Source organism: Ostrea edulis, chromosome 7 (assembly GCF_947568905.1).
Source record: "Ostrea edulis chromosome 7, xbOstEdul1.1, whole genome shotgun sequence".
NCBI lineage: Eukaryota > Metazoa > Mollusca > Bivalvia > Ostreida > Ostreidae > Ostrea > Ostrea edulis.
Window position 1 is genome coordinate 14578793 of NC_079170.1, and position 24236 is coordinate 14603028.

Below are 24236 nucleotides of genomic sequence, written 5' to 3' on the forward strand. Positions count from 1 at the left end.
TAGCACAAGAAAAACACCCCATGTAAGCATTTCACGGCCGTATTATGTACCGTTTACGGTACTCTTGTTTCAATATTTTTTTGTTTGTTTAACCCGTTGCGCTCTCTCTCTCTCTCTCTCTCTCTCTCTCTCTCTCTCTCTCTCTCTCTCTCTGAATAAGTAAATAAGCAAACAAACAAATCAACGAAACCTATGTGTTTAATTAGTCCCATATAACCTACTTACAAAATTTCCGGTACCGAAATACCCTCAGAAAACACCGAAATAATCCCCCCCCCCCGAACCATAATTCTCATTTTTGGGGAGGCATGTCAGAGGATGACTTGTAATTTACATAAACATCTTCAGCCCCGTCGACAAACACCAGAGATATGAGTGACAGACAGACAAACAGACCAAATGAAACCTATGTACCCCCATATAAGAGGGAGTACAATAAGATAACTTCTGTGTAATTTATCCTATATCCTAAAAACGTAAATAAAATATTGGCGAGCGACAATTTAGGACGGTCGACGATTTGGGGTGTACATTGTACTATAGTACATCCCAAATCGTCGCCCTTATGACAGTGCAATGTTGTTCCAAATCGTCGCCGGGGCGAGGATTTGGGATGGCGGGCGGCGATTTGAGGTGTAACCTCCAACATTTTAATAGTAGTAGTGATTATGAAAAAGATTACAAGCTTGAAAATTCTTATGTAATTGTAAGACTTCATACCCTTTACCTCAGTGAATTACAGAAATAAAGATTGTGAAAAAGAAATTATTGAGGCACTCACAGAAGAATGGTAGAGGATTCTACCCCTACCCCAGTCTATCCCTTTTTCCGAATTAAGAAAATGATATTTGTCGACATTTTTAGAGGCAGTCCATGTAGAAGACTCTAACCTCTCCTCCCTCCCCCGCTTCAACCACCACCACCACACGGATTAAGATTTTGAACGTCGATCAAAAAAAAATTTTTGCTTGTCAAGAAATTTTGAGAGAAGGCAACTTTGCAAAATTTCTTTTCCGGTTGCCCCCCCCCCCCCTTGAAAGATGATGCTAGTATCATAATGAATCATATTTGCGAGATTACCAGAAAAAGTGCACTTCTAATGCTTGTTGCTAGGTCGCTTGAAGATGACTATCTAGTTCCGCAATTCTTCGCCACCTGAGGCAGATATCGTAGGAGTGGGGCATGTTAATTTCAGATTTCAGGACTCCTACACTCCAGGGGTTATAGGAGCGGGGCAGAAACTACCAAAATTGACCAATTTTCAAAAATCTTCTCTGCAATCGCACATCTGTACGAAAAAGTAAATGGATATTCATGTAGAACAGGAAGGGTTATGTCAAAATTGTAAATTTCATGATCCCCGGGGTAGAGGCTTTGACGTCAGGGTGGCAATTGATACTAAATTGAATCTAAATAGATATTAAGGAGAAGCAGGTAGCTCTTTACCAAAATTTTAATTTCAGTATCCCAGGAGTAGGGATTCATGAATCGACCTTTTCTGTTGATTTGACGGGTTTATTGCTTCATATTTATACTCTGATCCTATTAAGTTGTATGTTTCTAATCACAAATATGTTCAATATTTGTTCTTTTATTTTTCAATACATTTACCGTCAGTTACAGCTTGTATTGCTTTAAGAAAGTTTGATTTTGCAAACCTTTCTCAAATTAACAACATCAAAACGCATGACTTTTCAACACTACACAACCGTTCCTCACGATAGATTAAAGACTAGACTGTTTGATATCATAGACAGTTGCTTCTTCAACAAAAATGTAAAACGGAAATATTCATAGCTAGTGATCAGTCATCCAAAAAATTACTTTATTAATTCTGATTGTTAACTCTTGATTCCACGCACAAGTATTCTGAAGTTGAAATAAAAAATATGCTGGAGTTTACAATATCTTCGTGGTCTTTGGTGATCAGGTCTTTCAACACTCTGTTGAAATTCCCATGGGCACGAATTGTGTTCCTTTGTAAGCTGATCTATTTTTATATTCTTATGAAGCAAAATTTATTTTTAAAAAACTTCTACGTGAGAAGAAAAGATCTCTTGCTGTGGCTTTCAATGTGACAATATGTATATCGACGACGTTTTAATTATTAACAATAATAATCATTCATATGTCGATTTGACATTTGTCCCTGTGAACTCGAATTAAAAGACACCACAGAGTCGTCCGCCTCTGCTTCATACTTTGGTATTTTATTAAAAATAGATATTAACTGCAAACTAACAACTCAACTTTACGAGAAACGGGATGATTTCAGCTACTCCAACGTCAACACTATGTAGCAATATTACATTGTCACCTGTATATGGTGAATATATCTCAACTGATTCAATAGGCAAAAACTTGATCTGCGTATGGTCAGTTTTTAAATCGAGGCAGGCTACTGACAAACAAGGTGATGGTGCAGGGGTTTCAACAGTCTCGTTTAAAGTCAGCATTTCGTAAATTCTATGGTTGTTATAGCGATCTAGTTTGCCAAAACAACCTATCATATGATCAAATGTTATCTGCCGTGTTTCATACAGATTGTAAGGCCATTGTTGGCACACTGATTTTGACTACAAATAACTCCGTTTACCTGATCAAGATACTGTATTTTTTGCGCATCACAACTTCTGCGAAAATACCGCAAACTACTGCTATTTTTTATTTGCGTAGTTCTTTTTTTGCGATTCTCCAAGTCGAATTTTAAAGTTACAAATTTATCGACATGTTGCACGGAACAGGCATTACTGTTACTTGTGTTATCACTCAACAGGTTAACAGGTGCGTGTACAGAATAATAACGTTTACACCTGGTCACCTGAGGGGGTGAGTTTCTACTCACCGAGTTACTCGTATCTTGTAAGATATGGTACACAATTGGTCTAAATTTTATGCGAATTTAATTGTTAGCGATTCAGAAATACTAAAGACGTCATCTTCGCCTTTCATTATGTATAAACGTAAAATATGAAGCTCCCTAGTGTGTTGCAATCTTTCAAAAGGACCAACCAGAAGTCTTGATGAAATCGGACGATGTTGGTTGCTATAACCTAGCACGGTGTTGCATATTCGTAATAAATATTCAATTCTTCATTTAACAAACTGATTTGTATTTTTCCCATAGCAAGATTTATTAGTATATTAGCCATTTAGATATATCAACCACGTTTTATCTATTAACAGTAATCATTTTCATTCAAATGCTGTCTGACGTGTTTCATACCGATTGTTAAGCCGTTCTTGGCACACTGATTTTGACTGCGGATAACTCCGTTTACCTGATCAGGATATGGGGCTCACGGCGGGTGTGACCGGTCAACAGGGGATGCTTACTCCTCCTAGGCACCTGATCCCACCTTTGGTGTGTCCAGGGGTCCGTGTTTGCCCAACTATCTATTTTGTATTGCTTGTAGGAGTTATGAGATTGATCACTGTTCGTTATCTTCACCTTGCATATGTCTTTTCAATATATCTCAGTGAACTCGAAATAAAAGACATCACATAGTATTCCACATCTCCCTCATACCTGGACATTTTATTGAACAAAGATGTTAACGGTAAACTAACAACTCACTTCTATGACAAAAGGGATAACTTCCGCTTCACCATCGTCAACTTCCAACATTTATCTTTATCACATGCATATGATATTTATGTATTTCGATTGATTCGATACGCAAGAGCTTATTTCGCTTATGATCAGTTTATAAATCGAGTCAGGCTACTGAAAGTTGATGGTACAGGGGTTTCAAAAGTCTCGTCTCAAATCAGCATTTCGCAAATTCTATGGTCGTTATAACAATCTAGTTTGTCAATACAACCTGTCATTTGGGTCAAATGCCGTCTGACGTGTTTCATATCAATTATTAAGCCGTTCTTTACACTGATTTTGACTACAAATTACTACGTTTACCTGATCGGGATATTGGGTTCACAACGGGTGTGACCGTTTGACAGGAGATGATTACTCCTCCTGGGTACCTGATCCCATGTCTGGAATGTCTAGGGGTCTGTCTTTACCCAACCGTTAACTTTGTATTCCTTTTAGGAGTTCCACGAAAAGTAAAGATAACGAACAGTGATCAATCTCATAAATCCCATAAGCAATGCAAAATAGATAGTTAGGCAAACACGGATTCCTGGGCACACCAGAGGTGGGATCAGGTACCTAGGAGGAGTAAGCACACCCTCTAGACCGGTCACACCCGCCGTGAGTCCTATATCTTGATCAGGTGAACGGAGTTTTCCGTAGTTAAAATCAGTGTGCCACGAACGGTCTAACAATCGGTATAAAACACGACAGACAGCATTTGACCCAATGATGTTGTATTGGCAAACTAGCTCGTTATAACGACCATAGAATTTGCGAAGTTCTGACTTTAAACGAGACTGTTGAAACCCATGTACCATCAAAATTGTTTGTCAGTAGGTTGTCTCGATTTAAAAGCTGACCATAAGCAGAACAACCTCTTGCGTATCGAATCAGTTGAGATATAAACGCTATATGCAAGTGATAATGGAATATTGCTACATAAATATGGGAAGTTGACGATGGGGAAGCTGAAGTCATCCTGTTTGTCAAAGAGTTTAGTTGTTAGTTTATCTTTAATAGAAATACCAAGGTATGAAGCAGAAGCGGACGACTCAGTGGTGTCTTTTATTTCAAGCTCGCAGGGATATATCGAATTGACATATGATTGAAAGTTATTATTGTTAATAGATAAAACGTCGTCGATATATCTAAATGTCGAATTGAAGGCCACAGCAAAAAAAATTTCTTTTTTCTTCTCACGTAGAAGTTTCTGAATAAATTCTGCTTCATATGAATATAAAAACATCTTATTTTCTCCTTGGAATTCTGAATTCCTGATTTTCTATTGAAGAAAAGAACCCACTATATTAAACTTTCTTTTAATATGCAAATATAGAAAAAATTGACATAATTCTATTAATCTTAAGAACTAACAAGCACACCAACAACACTAGACAATAAGAAGAAATATTAGATTTTACTTTTTAAAAAATCCCATCTTAAAAAATGAAATTTACAAAAAGCACGGAGGAAGGAATTATAAAATGAGGAGCAAAACACACTCAAGGCCAATATCAATGATTGTGTATCCAATTTGTTTTATGTTGCAATAGAAATAGACTGAAAGATGGGGGCAATGGCTTGACAAGAGAGAGAGAGAGAGAGAGAGAGAGAGAGAGAGAGAGAGAGAGAGTAATGAATTATTAACGATTTTGATATTGTTCACAATCCAGATGCATTATGAATTGTAATTAGTTCTATACCAGTTTGTGATTCATTGAATTCTTTGTATGCCTTTCTGATTGCGCATTTATTTTCCTCTGCAAGGTAATTTCCACCTGTTTTTACAAAAAACGAAATGACATATGGGCCCACTAAGAAAAGTATGATTTCAAATGGTTCTTTCAAATTTGTTGCCGATGTTGACCTGCCACTCATTAGCAGTGTCTCAATAATAATAAATATATAAATAGATACAACAACACTTTTAAACAAAAAATAAAAGAATTGTTTCTTTACAAAGAGTAACTTTCCAAAGATGAATGTAAACAGTTCTTCATCGATAGTTTTACATTCGTGTTTACTTTTATTATCATCTTTCTGAACTGTAAATATGTACGACAGAATTTCTGAATACATGGTGACAAGTTCAGAATAGTATCTACAGATATAGAAAAGAGCTGTCATTATAAGTACAAGATATCTATATAAATGTATCCGAATCGGTAATGCGATAAACAATATGTATGTTAGTGATCTGAAGACAAAGGTAAAGGTCGTGATCATAGGACGTAGAAAGATAAAACAAACAGGAATTCCTATTATTTCGAATATGACGATGTTTATGTATTTGCAGACTTCGGCCCTACATTGGCTACAACACGATTTACATGATGTACAATCATCACTAGAAAAATCAAGCGAAGTATCAATTTTGGAGTAACTATGCGATTCCCGCGATTCACTGTTTTTACATTTGACAAAACATCTACAATTGTAACAACATATTGCTTTTTCATGAATGGATAATCCAATGAGGTCAATTATAGGGAAAATACACACAATACAATGCCAAGGTATGCAAATAAGGGAACACAAAAACTGTTTGGTACATGACAATTTTGGATCACCATCGCTACTCTGACTAGGGGAATTGTTATCACTATCACTTCTCTGCTGAATTGACAACCTTGCCGCTTGTTTTCCGTCACGTTTATTATTTGATTTATGTCTTATTCTACACGAACAACACACACGGGTTTTATCATGACGCTCAAAACACTTTATACAGTAATTAATACAATTACAAATGAAATCTTTAACAATATTATTACTCGGACCAGTGGAATCTCTTTTACTTTCACTACTCGGACCAGCGGAATCTTTTTTACTTTCACTACTCGGACCAGCGGAAACTGTATTACTTTCACTACTCTGACCTCGGGAAGTTTGATTATTTTCACAACACTGACTACAGCAACATTTACAACACTGACTACAGCAACATTTACTACAATCACAACGACAGCATAAACAGACACAAAAGCTGTGCCCTAATTTTATACAATTTTGTTTCATTATTTCTATATGGCTCGTAAATCTATCACTGACTTTGTGTGAAGCACGTGAAGACATATAAATATTATACAGAGCACTGCAAATAGACATTCCAATAAATGAACCTAACGTCGCATACACAACATCCAGAATATAGGCTGAATTTTCACATGGCAGGAAATCAAATATTGGCTCACTCGTGCCTACAACATGTCTGTAATCTTCATATAGAGTACTTGTTATGTGTTTTCTATACACTGTGCGATACAATCCGAATGGAAATAGAATAAAAAACCATATGATGAACATGAGTCGGAATGAAGGTGAGTTGTAGACATATTGGCTAATCCAGTTACACAACTTATTGCAACAATTACAATTTCCATCAACTTCAGAATATTTGGAAAACAAAACTTTCAAGGCAAATCTTAGTAAACCATAAGGTCGGTCCCCTTCCTTATAGTTAAAGGATAATTCTACCCCCTTCATGTCTTCATTTTCTCTCTCTCGGCTTGACTCGTTGGTCTCCTCTTCTTTCTGCACATCCTGGTGGTCAGATTCCCTTTTGCCAATTTCCAAAATTACAAATATCCAAACAAATTGAAGCGACAAGAAAAAGGATATAAATGGAGCGACAAGAGGAAAGTCATCCTTTTTCAGATATATGGGCTTTCCACCTTTGGAAGGATCCCTAGTGCAATTCAAGTCATATCCGATCCATATCGTTGTTAAATAATATGTGATATTTCTGAATTTACTGGTTTCGAATTGTCTATTGCATAAGATATAGGTAGTAAAATTGGCTAACATTTCTTTCCAGAGTAATGTATGCATAGCATCAATAATGAGATGCTTATTATCATCGGTAATTTCACAATTGGAATCGTTCATATTTAAAGATACATGTATATCTGGTAAAACTCTCTCCTCCTTGTCTACCATGAGCAGGTTAAATGTAATGAGGTCAAAATCCACTGGTAATTGTGCAAGAAATGTTTCTTTCTTCTGAACGAATTGCCAGTGAAGGAAGTCATTTCTAAATTTATATGGCTCTTTCAAATTCTTTGTTAATTCATCGAAAGAAGGATAATTCAAATGGATTTGAAAGAGGAAACCATGGCCTTCCTCACTGCGATCAGAATCTATTTGTTCTCTTGCTTTTTTCACATCATTTTTGTCTAATTTAAAGACCGGGATACATATGATTGATGCATTCCCTTGCGCGTTGTGTGGATTTCTAAACTTTCCAGTAATATCAGGATTTAAGTTTTTGCTATGTAAATGCGATTCCCTTTTTAAGATTCTTTTTTGCAATGGATGAACTTTGATATCATCTTCAGACTTAACAAATTCTTCCTCTGTGTGAAATTTCCAATTTTGTCCAAACGTTTGAACCATAAGCAGTAAACTAATTGCCATTACGACTAGGAGAATAACCAATCTCGTTCTTAATTTCATGACTGAAATAGAATATAATATTTAGCTCCACAGTAATCATACATGTAAATATGTAATAATTTAAAAATTGATAATTCCAATGTTATTTATTACAAATTCTTTTGATTGGACAATAATAAATCTAAACAAGAATTTACACATCAATAAATAACTAAAAACGCTATGTATACATGCGCGCCTGAAAATAAATAATATAGTGCGGGAAACTATTCAAATTTTTGAAATTGATAATACAGGGAACAAATTGGAATTATAAGAATCAAACATTCTTTTTAAAGAATTCATCGATGTATAAACTATGATAATACAGGGAACAAATTGGAATTATAACAATCAAACATTCTTTTTAAAGAATTCATCGATGTATAAACTATGGACATTTTACTCACAAACATCACATAAAAGTGCTTTGCACTTTTATTCAGTTTGTGAGTAAAATATCCAGAGTTTACACATCGATAAATTCTTCAAAACGAATGTTTAATCCTATAATATATGCAAATATAATACACTGAAATTTGAAAGTACTTACTTCAAGAAATGGCACGGTTCTAGCTATTCAATTCCTTCGGGATCAGGAGTGAGTATGCAATTTATGTTACCTGATGTGCTATTTATATTAATTGTATCTAAGTGAAACACGTGATAGTCAAGGAAATGATATTTCAGAAACAGGGACACTGAAAACTTCAATTTAAGTTTATGATAAGATATGAACATAAATATCGGTAATATGAAAAAGGTAGCGATTGTAAACTATTTTAACACTATAGAAACCAGTCTTATCGAAGCAAGTACCAAAAGCTCTAAGATATATTGGAAACGTTTAAATTTGAAAGCTGTATTCAAAACCAAAACCTCCGCTTCAGGAAGTTCAAGAACGAGGCGACGCATGAATGATTTATAGCGACACCTACATAATGTAGGGTGCGTTCGGTACCGCCATTCCTCACACGAGTACAAATTCCTGCCGATGTAGGACATCGTTGTAATGTAAAGACATTAAACACCCATTCCCTCATTGTTCCCTCTGTAATCGCAGTTATCGCAGCCATTTTAACTCTCCCTCGTTTATATCCTATCCATTTCCTCCGTAATATTAACATGGAAGTTGAAGACAACGAACAGTGATCAATTTCATAACTTCTATAAGCAATACAAAATAGAGAGTTGGCTAACACGGACCCCTGGATATACCAAAGGTGGAATGAGATGCCTAGGAGGAGTAGGCATTCCCTGTTGACCGCCGTTACATGTTTCGTTATGGATGATTCACAAAGATCTTTGCTTTCGTGATAATCATTGTCGTGAAATAACAGTGATTCAATCATTTTGCATGAAAGGATATATTGAGTTTGTGCAATTAGACATACGTCCATGCTAACAACCCAATCGTGTGTTTAGCATATCGTATCTCAGGGCATTAAAGGTTGTATCAAAATGTAAGGACATTATCTACATTTCAAAGTCTACTAAATGATCTTCAATAAGGAGATCATGCATTTTCTGCGAATAATTACGTCAATCATTAAAGTGCATAACTATACTTGACAGACGATACACGTGGATTAAGTATCTGTCTGACCGATTTAATTTAGTCGCACAGGTGACATTTTTCTTGATTTGATGAAACATGTTTTTTGTTTATATAGAATAAGTACATGTAAACAATCAAATGCAGAGTGACCTTCATCAATCATTAGGTTATACAGATTCTAAATATGACAATACCACCTGTTGATGAAGCCATGTTCCTTCCTAAAGCTCCCGACATGAGAAGCAAATTTCACTACTGATATTCTATTCCTCATAACTTACTTTGTTACAGAACTTATTTAAGACATTTCATAGTCATTGGAGTTTCGAATATTCCCAACAAATGCATTGCTTATGAGCCGAAGTTTTACAGTTGTTGTTAGACTTTGGTGACAAACATGCCTTTAATATGTATATCGATATATCTGTTTTTGCATTCCCATGAAGCAGAATTTATATCGACTACATTCTATCTATCAACAATATCTATTTTGATTTATATGTCAATTTAATACATCAGTCAACAGCAAATAAAATACATCATAGAGTCTTCCATGTGGTTAGATACTCTGCTAAATATAGACGCTAACGGCAAACTAGCAGCTCAACTTAATGACTGACAGGATGACTTGAGCCTTTCCAACTTCAATTTTCCACATTTCAACAACTGTATATGACTAGGGAGTTTAAATGTCTTCAGAGTGATTCGATACACGCGAGCATGATATGCAATCAAATTCTAAACCTACAAATATATTCACGTTACAGGGTTAGAAGTAAGTTCTTTTCGATTGAAAATTTTATGGTAGTTTTAATGATCTTGTTTGCAAACGTCAGTTTATCAAATGTCACGTATTGATAGTCCGTTTCATTCCATGCTGAATTTGACGACGGTAGGAGATGCTTACTCCTCTTAGTCACACCATCCCACCTCTGGTGTGTCCAGGGGTCCGTGTTTGGTCTGTTCTCCATTTTGTATTCTTTTTTGGTATATATGAGATTGATCACTGTTCGAAATGTTGACATACTTATGTTACACGTGACGCAAGAGTGTTTCATGGTCATGGTTCCATGTTGTCTGGACTATATGAAGTTGTTCAAAGAAAACCAATTGAAACCCATTTATCTACTGATTGCACTGTAGGCATGTTGTATCTTGTAGCTCAGATAACACACTCTCAGAGTTTATACAAAGTTTGCTTATGATAGAATCTGTTTAGACAAATGTAGGACACAGTTGTTATCTAGACACATTAAATACCCCAATTTGACCCAATGGTTGATTTATAAACAGTTTATCTTTGTGAACATCCGGTGTTAGGAAATTGTTACATAATACATGTACATGTATAGCTTGGGGCTTGTTATGGATGGAAAATATTCTCTTAGATTTATTCTATTTATTCTTTTTCTACCCTTTCCTCACTTTCGTTCCTTGTTTATCATCTTCACCCATTTCTCATCCTCCCCTTTAACCCTATTCATTTCCTTCGTAATATTAGCAAATGTCTCTACGGAAGACCTTCCAGATGATTTGCAATGAACTTTCGTTATTACTATTGTCATTAAATACTAGTGATTCAATCATTTTACAGGGACAGTTTGTGCAATTACATGTAGGTATATAAAAATTATCTCAAGGACCTACCCAAGCTAACGACCTTCTAAAAGATATGGAAGACGGCCCAATCATGTGTTCAGCATATCATATCGCAGAGTATCAATTAAAGGATTTGATCAAATGTAAGGACAATATCTACATTTCAAAGTCTACTGTAGTTACTAAACAATCTTCAATAAGGAGATCATGTGTTTTCTGAGAATAATGTCATCAATCATTACAGTCCATATTTATACTTGGCAGATGATAGATTACATGTCTGACCGATATAAAATTAGTCGAACGGGTGATATTTTTCTTAATTTGATGAAACATGCACCTTGTCTATATATAAGTAAAAGTAAATTATCAAATGCAGTGAAGATTTGATCTTCAACAATCATTAGATTATACAGATTCTGTATTTTATTATGTATTTTTCGCTTTAATAAAACGAAAGAAGTAGTCTATGAAAGGTGAAGATAACGAACAGTGATCAATCTCATAACTCCTATGAGCAATACAATATAGATAGTTGGGCAAACACGGACCCCTGGATACACCAGAGGTTGTCATAGTACTTGTAGCATAAATGATCCATACATTGATGACAATTGCTACATAATTATTGATGATATCAGTAATGTACATCAGAAAAGTGTATTTCATTCATCGGATTCTTTGTCATTACACATATAATATATGAAACATTAAAATAAAATATCACATGATTCAAAATGGAAAGAATGTAGGGAATTCGCTAAAAATAAAATAAAATCAGCAAACTTTCTAGAACTACAACAAATACATGTGTGAATTTCTGCAAAACATGAACATCCAACTTTTCAAACTACATGTACTTCATGAAAACAAATCCACCAAAAAATATTTCAAACCAAAATTTCTCAATATAGTGTTCTATACCCGTAATAATAAACTGTATGTGTTTTGTGTTAACAGCGTGTTTGGCTAACACCTGGCTTCTGTAAGTTTCTCATCTGTACGTATAAATGTACATTTTGTACTTGTGCATGGATTAATGGTCATACAGTTTCTCTTCCATGGCTTCACACTTAAATCTTGAAATTCATCATGGTCCAAAAATGTAGAAAATGATACGGTTAGACGAATTTAGGCCTTTGAACAAGAAAGGTTCACAAAACGTGTATCAGATATTTCGAAAAAATAAATAAATGAAGACAATATTATTCAACTTGCGCAACATATATCACCACACTTAATCCAAAGGTTAATTTCTACAGTTAGATTTAGATGCGCCGTCTGTTATTGAGTGGGGTGAGTAGAAAGGGTTAACTCCCTTCATCCCTTTTCCCTAACTCTCCTGCAATGTCTACCTTTTCCCCTAACTCTTCTACAATATCTACCTTTTCCCCTAACTCTCCTACAATATCTACCTTTTCCCGACTCTTTCCTTCCCCTTCGCTCCTTGATCCCCGATCTACAATCGCAATTTTCACTCTCCCTTTTATATACCCTATCCATTTCCTCCGTAATGTTAACATATTACAACTCAAACGTGTGGTGGGCATATCATATCTCAGAGTATCAAAGGTTTTGATAAAACGTAAGGACAACACCTACATTTCAAAGTCTACTGTAGTTACTAAACAATCTTCAGTAAGGAGATCATGTGTTTTCTGCGAATAATTACGTCAATCATTTAAGTGCATAACTATACTTGACAGACGATACACGTGGATTAAGTATCTGTCTGACCGATATAATTTAGTCGCACAGGTGACATTTTTCTTATTTTGATGAAACATGTACCATGTCTATATACATGTATAAGAAGTACAAGTACATTATGAAATACAATAAGGATTTGACCTTCATCAATCAGTAGATTATGGAGGTTCTGAACATCAAATTATTATGTGTGTCTCACTTAAATAAAACGAAAGAAGTAGTCGATAAAATTTGGAACTGTTATAACAATATCAAAACCATCTCGATATAGAGGTTTGGGTCAGTGATATTGAATCAAATTTTAAAATGATGTACATGTATGTGTTGCTGGCGATTTCAAATTTAGGATATATATGTAATAAAAGTAATTTCTTTACCACAGCTAATTATACAGCCCATGCAAGTCATTGTGAAAATATTTCTTAATATTTTCACCGTTTCAGGATCTTCATTATTCGATGAGTTTCGTATTCCACTTCCAAAAGTTGAACAAAATACCTTTATGAACAACTTTGGCCACATGTTTGTCGATTTAAGCAGAAATTAAAACAAAAGCAATTCTTTTCATCGAGGCAGGCTACTGACAATAAGTTGATGTTATCGGGGTTTCAACAGTCTCGTTTAAAGTCGAACTTTTGAAATTTCTGTGGTCGTTATCATGCGCGGATCTAGAGGGGGGGGGGGGGTTGCAAAGATAAAAAAAAATTACAATATAACGATTTATAAGAAAAATGAGTTCACTGTTATTATATTATATTTACATTTCCCAATGCACTTCCTTATATGACAGTACTAATGAAATTGATGTTCAATTTCGTGTGACATGAAATTGGTCATGTGATCAGTTTGTTCTTGCATATGAATACAATCACCGCTTCAAAAGTCAGTTCCTGTATTTTCACCTGGCTTCTTGCTTATGCAATGCAGTGGGAGATTTAGACCCCCCCCCCCCCCCCCCCACCTCTCGCCACAAATTTAAATAATAGAAATAGTGTGAGTAAAATTCCAGATTAGTAAAATTCCAGATTGGCACCCAAAATGGCTAAGCATTTTGGCTAATACTTGAGTTTCACACACACCCTTTCGTAAACCCTGGATCCGCCACTGCAATGACATCATAACAGAAATAAACGCAGCAGGATATTTATACAGTTTATTTTGTAAAAAATAAGAATTTCATCAATTTATAAAAGAGAAACATTAAACATATATCCTTCTGTTGTTTCATTTTATACAGTTTTAAATACCGTCTGCAACTTCTGCATGGCGAATTTATAAAATAAAGTTCTATGATATTGGAAGCGAAAACATGTAGGCAGAGTTATAAGCCTTCATGTATTTACTTCATGATGATAAGTTAACCTGTTGTTTCCTGGCAACTTCCATCACGGCTATGATTCGGCATGATTATTAGCGAGGCTGGTTTCGAGGCTCGAAAAATTTACATGTTCATGTCAGGGTACCGGTGCGAGTCTTCTGACATTAAAATCCTACAACGGAAATCTCTCAAGTGAACAAAAACTCCGTCAGTTCGTTTTTATTTTATTTTACACACACTGAAGGTAAATAAAAGACCCAACCTATCTGCACTTGGTTTAAATCTGTCCTACTGTCTTGAATCGTCTCCTGCATGGCTACAACCGCGAGTCCTAACGATGAACATACCGTTGTTTCTTTCCAAAAACCGGACTCAATTCTCTCAGATCCTCCATCGCTGATCGCGACCAAATCACACCACGGATGTAGTTTACTCCGCTCTTCTTGTCGTCATTTCAGTTAACTTTACGCTCTAAATTACTTTTATTTTTACACATGCTTCGTCTTTTTTTAACATTTTCAATTAAACATCTATATCTTATATTCTCTTTTATATTGTTCCTAATTTTTTATTCGATAAAACTCTTACGAACTATATTTTGTGTTCTACGATCGTTATTTTGGTCATCTGCTACATAATCATGGAAGCTCGGTAAGAACACAAATCAAAATAGAAAATATAAATATAAGAAATAAGATATCATTTTTGAATGCTATTGGGATATGACATGAAGTTGGTACGTGATCAAATCTACTCTAACTCCCTTCGGCCGTTATAGGATTTGATCACGTGACCAATCAAGGGCCCTCGGGGGGCATGTACATGTTAACAGGCAATTAATTATAACAATGAAAATAAATAACAATCATTTAGAAGTACTGTTTGTGTTCGATTCCCCTCCCCCCTTTTTTTTTTTTTGTTTTTTTTGTTTTGTTTTGTTTTTTGTTTTTTTTTTTTTTCTTTTCTTTTGTTTTTACTCTGAATTGTCCGGGTAGCACAGAGGCTCTCGCTTCTCACCACTGCGACCCGAGTTCGATCCCCGTGATCGGACACGTGGGTTTCCTCCGGGTAGTCCGGTTTCCTCCCACATACATGTAAATTACCCCCTAGCGCAAACATCCGTGCATCAAAAGGACCCCATTGGAAATAAGCTTTCGAGCTTAATGGGTTATATTTGGTATCTTATATAGGCCCCCTATGTATGTTTGTATGTATGTATATATACAGAATAAAATTTATTTATTTATTGATCCTAAAAGTTGTGTTAAACAAGTCGATAAATATTCATTTAGTTTTATCTATGATATTACATGTATATGACAAACATTTAAACTGGTTTTATTTTTAGTGTTTGGTCCTTGCGTTCGATAAGTTTTTTCTTTCTTTATTTTGTGTGCTTTTATTTTATTTTTTTTTTTTTTGGTGTGTGTGTGTGTGTGTGTGTGTGTGTGTGTGTAATTTTTGAAAGAATATCTCTCGCTACAGTACTATTATATACTTCAAGATTTAAGAATAAAACAAAGATGTATATCTTTAAAAAAAAATAATCATTTATACCATACCATTAGGCCATTCGAAAATGGAACTCTTTTTAAGGAGGTACTCTACATCGTCATAATGGCTGACTTCCTTTAAAAACATGGATGAAAAAAATTAATATCAGCAATATTTGACTTTTCCTTTTCAATAAATAATTACATACCCAGGTAGCTCGGTAAGTTAGCATACCGACTGTAGACCTGTAGGTCGCAGGGTCGAGTCCAGCAGGTGTTTTAATTTAAAAAAAAATATTCTAAGATTACCTTCTATTAAAACTGTATTTTTTGACAAAATAAAGTAAATTTGAAAATTTTCAACTTCAAAATATTGTTGTATATATCCTCCACTTTTCATCTACATCAAATTTCTCTGGTGCATTTGTCAATTATAGCAAAGCTACGTGTAACACTAAAACGTTCTAAATCATTGTTTCCATGGTAAAAAAAAAATATGAAAGATAATTAACACAAAATTAAGAATAATAATTTGATGAACTATGATTTACAGAGAAGGATTATTATCGATTCTAGCACCCAATTGTCTTTTATAGTGGAAAGCCAGGATGCATATAATAGTTTCTTTGTGAAAGATTTTCAAATGCACTACTTTGTTCAATGAACTATTATATACTATATACGCGAATTATCTACTATGATCTACTATTAATGCACGGTTGATTTTACCTTAGGGTTATGAAATCTTTTTTCTCCGCCATGTAAAAATTATATTGAATATTCTACGGTAGTAATATATTTTAGTTTTAATAGTGTAACTCCCCCCCTCCCTCCCCCCTCTCTCTCTCTCTCTCTCTCTCTCTCTCTCTCTCTCTCTCTCTCTCTCTCTCTCTCTCTCTCTCTAAAATCGTGGATCCACCTCTCTGATGTCAGGAATTTTGGACTTGACGGAAAAGGCCGAGTGATATTCCGATTGCAAACGTATATATTATAGATGGCGCTTTTCTAACGTTGCTATCTGTAAACAACATGGACGACTGGCGCGGGCACTTGCTGTTTCTGTATTAGTACTTTTAAAAAACCATGATTTACTTTATTTCTATTTTTACAATGGGTTAATTGCAAATGCTAAACAAGTATGCGTTGAAATAATGGCATTCACCGTTTAAATTGCAACAAAGAGACTTGACATATTCTTGACACAGGTACTAAGGATTTAACTCGAATTTCCTCCATGACTTAGATTCCTAGATGTCTCTTTCTGATTATCTATACACTGTCATAATACGAAATATATGGTGTAATGCATGCTATATAATGTGTCTTCATTGGCATTCAGGAAAGTTATGCTCATTTTATTATAAAAATTATATATACCTGTTACAACAGGTGTTTGTCTACAGGTACAGTAATGGATTTGGCAATGTTCATAACTGATGTCTGTCTTTCAGTCACACCCAGCAGAATGCCTGGATTAACAGACAGAGTTCACTTTGAAGATGAAGTGTTACTCAGGAAAACTAATCTCGAAGCAATTCAAGAAGACAGCAATGAAAGCTACAAACAACGAGTAGAGGAAATCCTGAACCCTAACAGTACATACCTTACGGAACTCCAGGGACCGGATGAACTGGGAGAGGACTTTGGTTTCGAACCAGAGGATGCTGATTTTATAGTGCCCAGCGTATCAGAGGCTGATTACATCGATGGACTCGATGACCCCATGCTGGATAAGATTAAGGGGGAAATAGCCAAGGATTTGAGGAGACAGGAGTCAGAATCTTCAGAAACATCCTCGAGGACTGAGGACTCGAGGGACCAAGAGGCGGAACTGAATATTCATTACTCAGAGCATTTTACTTCAGTTCCGTATGGAGTCTTGCCAAGAGCTACATATTCACACGGTCGCAAAAATGCAGACATCATGGGAAGTAGGTGGAAATTTAATGTGAATTGGATCATTTTTCAAGTTCAACTAAATCTAGGATTTTCTTTAAAATTATTTTTTCATTGCCTCTTTATGATGAGTTCTTGTATGATTTAATTCCTAATTATAGTTTTAAGTTTTATATTGTAGTTACTGTATTAAAATAGTAATGTTACCATTATAATCTGTTTATTGACCAGGGTAGCTGAGTTGTTAGTCTCCCCAGTTCGATACCCAATTTTCCCTAAGATTTTTCTCTCCTTCTTTGCTATATTTATACAACATAGGAGCTGACTTTACATTTTTACTTGCAACAATTGAACTATCAAAATCTGCTAACTCTAAAGCAAACATAGTAATATACCTCAAGATTTTTGTAGTTTGCAAACAAGATGTAATGCAATGAATTGAAATGTCACAACAAATCATATATTATAGAGAAACATCGCATATGTCCTTAATTTTTACAAAGTTCGAAATTGATCATGATTTACTCCATGCAAGGTAATAGGTGAAAAGGTTAGGGGGAAATCTGACTTGGGTGAACCAGATTTCAGAAATCTTAGGCTAGGAGTATACTAAGCTGTTGTGTTTCCGCAAACATCCAAGTTTAAAGCTAGGGTGGGTCGAGAGGAAAGGAATTATATTTTTTTTCTCAAACTTTACTTTTAAAGAGTACACAAAGAAATATTATGATTACAATCTCCATTTAAGTTGCAGGTATATTAATATATTATAGAGGCTCATTTTCACTATTAACATGATTAATGCAACTTTTAACTATGTTTTGATATAAATTATACCCATGAAGTACAAATATAATTTACAAGTGTCAACCCCACAGCAATATTTACTCAATAATCTATTTAATGTCAAGTTAAAAATATCTCTAGGGTAGGGAATATAATTTACATTTTCACTGGCCAAGTGTTTTTTTCCACTCTATACTCCTCACAAACCCTGGAGAGCATACGAAAACCCTTGGCTAGCAAAGATGTATAATTGAGGATTGGTCAAGTTAGCAGATACACAGCTATTTTTATTTTAGGCCTTACTGAAATTACTGTATGCAAAGTTTGACGATATACTAAATTTGACAGAAATCGAATGTTGAGAATGGGGAGTACTGAACACTTTTTACGTTGTCATGGTTATTTCAGTTGTGTATAACGGGAGGATGAGACAGTTTGTGACTTTTTATGTTGTCCTGGTTATTTCAGTTGTGTATAACGGGAGGATGAGACAGTTTGTGACTTTTTATGTTGTCATGGTTATTTCAGTTGTGTATAACGAGAGGATGAGACAGTTTGTGACTTTTTATGTTGTCATGGTTATTTCAGTTGTGTATAACGGGAGGATGAGACAGTTTGTGACTTTTTACGTTGTCCTGGTTATTTCAGTTGTGTATAACGGGAGGATGAGACAGTTTGTCATTTTGGACGGTAAGGGAATCACGACATGGAAGAGAGACCCAGGCCTGAATGGAGAGAGGCGCAGTGAGTAAATATAAGAAAGAAAAGGAACCAACCTGGCAATAATGCTATCAAATTTCATTTCTATCTAACAAACTAATTATATTGAAGTTTTAATTACAAATAAATCTTAGAATATCCTTTACATTTAAGTTGTTAATTGTAATAGTTCATGGATAAAAATTTCAGACAAATTACATGTGTATATTGGTGTATATTGAGAAAATGCACACGTCATGTGCGTTAGAATTTTAAATGTATGGGGGTGCTCTGAGTACTGAAACTAACACCATGATACAAATGATAAGCCAACTACATGTCTTAAACTTTAGGCATGCAATGTATATAATTTTTTCAAATTTAATGTGAAGAAAGATTGCAGGTATGCAGATAAGCTATTACATTTTATCTATTAGTTAATATTACTGATTCCATGAAATAATACAACATGCAACCTCAAAATACAGCAATTCATTTTCAAATTAGTAGATTTAAATTCACAATTATAGGATCTAGATCAGAAGTTATTTTTCAGTTTTCACATAAACTCATACCAAAAATGTAAAAAAAAAAAAAAAAAAGCAATCTCTACAATTTGGAATCTTTCACTTTATTTTCTCTCCTCTGAAGGTTTTAATGGTGGTTTGGTTTGAAGTATGTAAAAGATGAAACACTCTTGAAGTACTTAGTAGGAAATTTAGCATTGAACTTGAACAAACAGCTATCATTGAAGGACTCTTCATATGTTTTGAGATAGTAAATTAAGTCCAGCCCACATGTTCTAATTATAAATTCTAACAAGAAGATAAAAACGTAGATTATCTTCGTGGATTATATACCGCCGGCAATCTTTAATGAAAATATGATCCAGAACTGGGCAAACAACTGTATGACATACATGTAAAGCATAACGGAAGTGGGGAGGGAGGGTGGAAACACATGTTCCACTAGGTAGTTTGTACATATTTAACGCTACAGCAATGTGATGACTAAAAACACGACTATACATATTAACTGCACTATTTCAAGATGTTTTGAAATAACTGTACTGTATCATGTTTATTTACTAGTTCAAAGGGCACTGATGTACCCAAAGTACGAATACAGACTGATTTCATATCTCGTTTACGCCAAGAAATTCAACTGCTACTTTGCTCTTGGAAAAGATTTTGCCCTCAAGGTTTGCAATTCTATAATTAAGACATGTATGTCAGACAAATTTCAATATCAAAGGAACACTGACTTACAGCAAAGTGATTTGTATTATCAACTGATTGAACATATCAGATTACATTTATAACGAATCAAATTGATCCTCCCCAGCACTTCACTACAAGCATGTTTTACTGTAATTATTCCTCCCCAGCACTTCACTATAAGCATGTTTTACTGTAATTATTCCTCCCCAGTACTTCACTATAAGCATGTTTTACTGTAATTATTCCTCCCCAGTACTTCACTATAAGCGTGTTTTACTGTATGTATGTAGGTTCTGAATCGAGACTTCATTGAGACTTGTTCAGTGAGTGCGAACCTGCGATCTGTTCTGTTCATGTTGTTCAACCCGGTAGGCGATGAGCTAATTACAGGGGGCGTTGGAGGAACGACGGTAAGTCCCCAAAACAGAAACCGGAATGTATGATGTTTCAACGTTGTAATAACACAACCTGACTTGTAAAGTGTGATGTTAAAAAAGCCACCACTGAATGAACGCTTTGTGTATGCATGCTTTCTAAATGATACTCCTGTTTTTAGATATGGAAGTTTGAACAGGATGCAGCCAAACCATTAACAGAAATCAAACCACTTGCCAATTACAGACTCAGACGAGTGTACGTGTTTAACTTGTAACAGATTTTGTCAACATTCTAGAAATATTAAGTCCTCATAGACAGACAGATTTATTTTCAATTTCTGTAAAAGTGGAAAGTGAGGTGTGTAGATTATTTACACATACACGATTACAGAATTTTTGAGCATTTTGCCATCCTCACAGTTATACAATTAATTATATTAATGGTTCTTATACTGATATTGCATAATCAACCCCTATCAATTAACCCCTGTCAATCAACCCCTTTGCATATGGTTTGCAAATATATATATATATATATATATATATATATATATATATGTACATGTATATACATATGTAATTAACAACACACTGATGTATGTATCTCTTTTATTAAATGATTTATTAATTTGACTGATGATTATAGTCTACATACATTCTTAGGGACACTATCTGCATGCATATTTTTCTTTGATTTCTCTGTTGCAGTCGAGACCTGAAGGACGTTGGTGGAAGCTGGGTAAAGCGGGTTGACCTTGACTTGACCTTGCAGCACCTGTACTGTTGTTCCGACACAGATCTCTATGCCTACGACCTCAAAGGGCAGCTACTCTTCAAATTCCTAAAGTAAGTTTTCAGATTCAGCAAGAAAGGTGTAGTTCAGGTGCTTAATTTGCTTTCTATTTCCTACATATTAATTAGATTGCCAAGTATTTATTATTGATATTGAGAAAGATTGAAATGAATGATAATTCCGTCTGATGAATGGATAAACTGATGTCGGTGTCTATCATACAGAGCTCACACCATGTCCATCACGGGCTGTATCTACTCCCAGTTCTCCAAGACGCTTCTGACTTGTTCCATTGATACAGAAGGTAAGTGATGAGAAAATACATCACGAAAGTTGTCACAAACAAGGTAAAATTCACTGTTGATTTACCTGTTAATTAACCTGGGATTTTTGTACTTGTTATTTTTAGTGAAGATGTGGAGTTTACGGGGTGGACTTGTGCACACTTTACATGTTAATTAACCTGGGATATTTGTACTTGTTTTTTTTTAGTGAAGATGTGGAGTTTATGGGGTGGACTTGTGCACACTTTACATGTTAATTAACCTGGGATTTTTGTACTTGTTATTTTTAGTGAAGATGTGGAGTTTACGGGGTGGACTGGTGCACACTTTACATGTTAATTAACCTGGGATATTTGTACTTGTTATTTTTAGTGAAGATGTGGAGTTTACGGGGTGGACTGGTGCACACTTTACATGTTAATTAACCTGGGATTTTTGTACTTGTTATTTTTAGTGAAGATGTGGAGTTTACGGGGTGGACTTGTGCACACTTTTCGTGGGCACTCTCGAGCAGTCACCAGTCTAGTGGTTCATCCGGTCAAGCTGTCAATCATAGTGACCGCCTCATTAGATGGGTCAGTCAAAATGTGGTCACTCAACACAATGGAGATATTATACAGGTTGGGCTTCAATTTCATTTTTTTAAAACTCCATAAACTTGATTCTGTTTGTAAATTCAAAAAAAAAATTGGTTTGGTTGTTGACCTTGAAAAATAAAAGGTTTATAAAAATCAGAAGAAATATATTTGTGTTGCTTTGGATATGCTTAAGGTCAATGTAGAATTAGTAGTTCACTTCTACTGAGATTGTCAGCAGATTTTTGAATATCTAATATGATGCACATGATTTTATCATCACAATTATTAAGTATGATACATAGAACAACACAATGATAAATAATGTTTGTAAAAATAGCAGTGATGATATGCATACATGTACCTATAATTTACAAACCCCTATCATTACAAACTAGCATATTGTGCAGATAATTAGAGGTCTGGGAAATTATTCAAGCTGTAATGTCACAATTATAATACTATGATTTTAGCCTGTAAAATTCATGTTTCAATTAATATTATTCATAGTACAGACAGTATTTCATAGTGAAGTTGCTTAAGTATACTGACTTTACATTTTTAGTATTTTCAAGGACAGATTTTTATATTTATCACACTTTGTTCTTTGTATATGTGATAGTTATATATTGCTTTTATGATAAATATGATATGAGATTACTTTGTTGGATCTAACATCTTAAGAGGCTGCCTGTATTTTGGTTTCATGATAAATATGATATGAGATTACGTTGTTGGATCTAACATCTTTAGAGGCTGCCTGTATTTTGATTTTAGTACTGATATATCTTGTTAGATTGAGCTTCCAGCTGTGATACATGGGATATATAATCCTCGTTATTTTTCCCCGCAGTGTTGTGATTTCCATGGATGAGCTGCTGTGTATTGAGATGACTATATATATAATCCTTGTTATTTTTTTGCAGTGTTGTGATTTCCACGGATGAGCTGCTGTGTATTGAGATGACAGATATACATGTATAATCCTTGTTATTTTTTCGCAGTGTTGTGATCTCCACGGATGGGGTGCTGTGTACTGAGATGACTATATATATAATCTTTGGGGTTTTTTTTTTTTCCGCAGTGTTGTGATTTCCACGGATGAGCTGCTGTGTATTGAGATGACAGATATATAATCCTTGTTATTTTTTCACAGTGTTGTGATCTCCACGGATGGGGTGCTCTGGATGGGAATGACAGATGACTCTCTGATGTATTGTGCCACTGTCAGAAACATCACTCTCTGGAATCTCAATCAGTTCTACGATTTCTTTGCCGTTGCCAGAAGCCGAATTTGCCGTCTTTCTCTTGCCAGTTGTGAAAATAAAACAACACGAGTTGTCGCTGAGGGTCAGGATAGCAGGTAAGGATCCCATGGAAATTAATTTTCCCAAACAAATAAAAGTAGTTCCCTCCTAAATTCTCATAAATACTTTATCGCACCAAACCATCAGCCATGAATGACAGTTTTCATGTACTCTATTTCTGTTCAATTTTAGCATGCGTCTGTTTTCCCGTAAGAGTCAGAAGAACTTGACGACAGTGTTACCTCCCCCTGATATTTCCCCCCTACAGAGGGTGCTCAGTGTCTGTTACAGTCGGGAGTATAATATGGTGTTTGTCCTCATTACTACCATGGAGATCTGGGTCTATACCACAAAGTACGAGTATTATATTGTTATCATATGTGTACATTGGTATGTTGTCAAGTTTATGGAAATTCACAATGAGAGGTGCTGTACATGTACATCTAAATACTGTAAACATACTTTTTTCCACGGGTTCATAAGTCCGCGGAATGACAATTTCTGTTTATTCCGCGGGTAGAAAATTGGGCGGATTTCTTAGATTGCCACTTAATGTCTTTCATTTACTTTAAGTACGCTGGGATAAATTTCCGCG

General features: G+C 35.0%; 2 protein-coding genes across 2 annotated transcripts in view; one reads left to right on the forward strand and one right to left on the reverse strand.

The window, feature by feature from the left end:
* Positions 1-4973: 4973 nt before the first annotated feature.
* Positions 4974-8046, reverse strand: LOC130047829 (uncharacterized). Its single transcript, XM_056143433.1, has one exon. It carries the CDS (start codon positions 8009-8011, stop codon positions 5258-5260), a length of 2754 nt encoding a protein of 917 aa, XP_055999408.1. The 5' UTR covers positions 8012-8046; the 3' UTR covers positions 4974-5257.
* An 8656-nt stretch (positions 8047-16702) lies between these two features.
* LOC125668723 (uncharacterized) overlaps positions 16703-24236 on the forward strand; it is a 42271-nt gene continuing 34737 nt past the window's right edge. The window contains exons 1-11 of the mRNA XM_056143434.1: positions 16703-16912; positions 17159-17638; positions 19035-19130; positions 20177-20286; positions 20596-20715; positions 20862-20938; positions 21391-21528; positions 21700-21779; positions 22214-22379; positions 23491-23697; positions 23834-23995. Coding sequence (XP_055999409.1) covers positions 17173-17638; positions 19035-19130; positions 20177-20286; positions 20596-20715; positions 20862-20938; positions 21391-21528; positions 21700-21779; positions 22214-22379; positions 23491-23697; positions 23834-23995 — 1622 coding nt within the window. The 5' untranslated portion in view covers positions 16703-16912; positions 17159-17172. The remainder of the gene's footprint in view (positions 16913-17158; positions 17639-19034; positions 19131-20176; positions 20287-20595; positions 20716-20861; positions 20939-21390; positions 21529-21699; positions 21780-22213; positions 22380-23490; positions 23698-23833; positions 23996-24236) is intronic.

Excerpts from the sequence above, each read along its gene's own strand:
- LOC130047829 (XM_056143433.1), bottom strand. The coding sequence starts at position 8,011 with ATGGCAATTAGTTTACTGCTTATGGTTCAAACGTTTGGACAAAATTGG.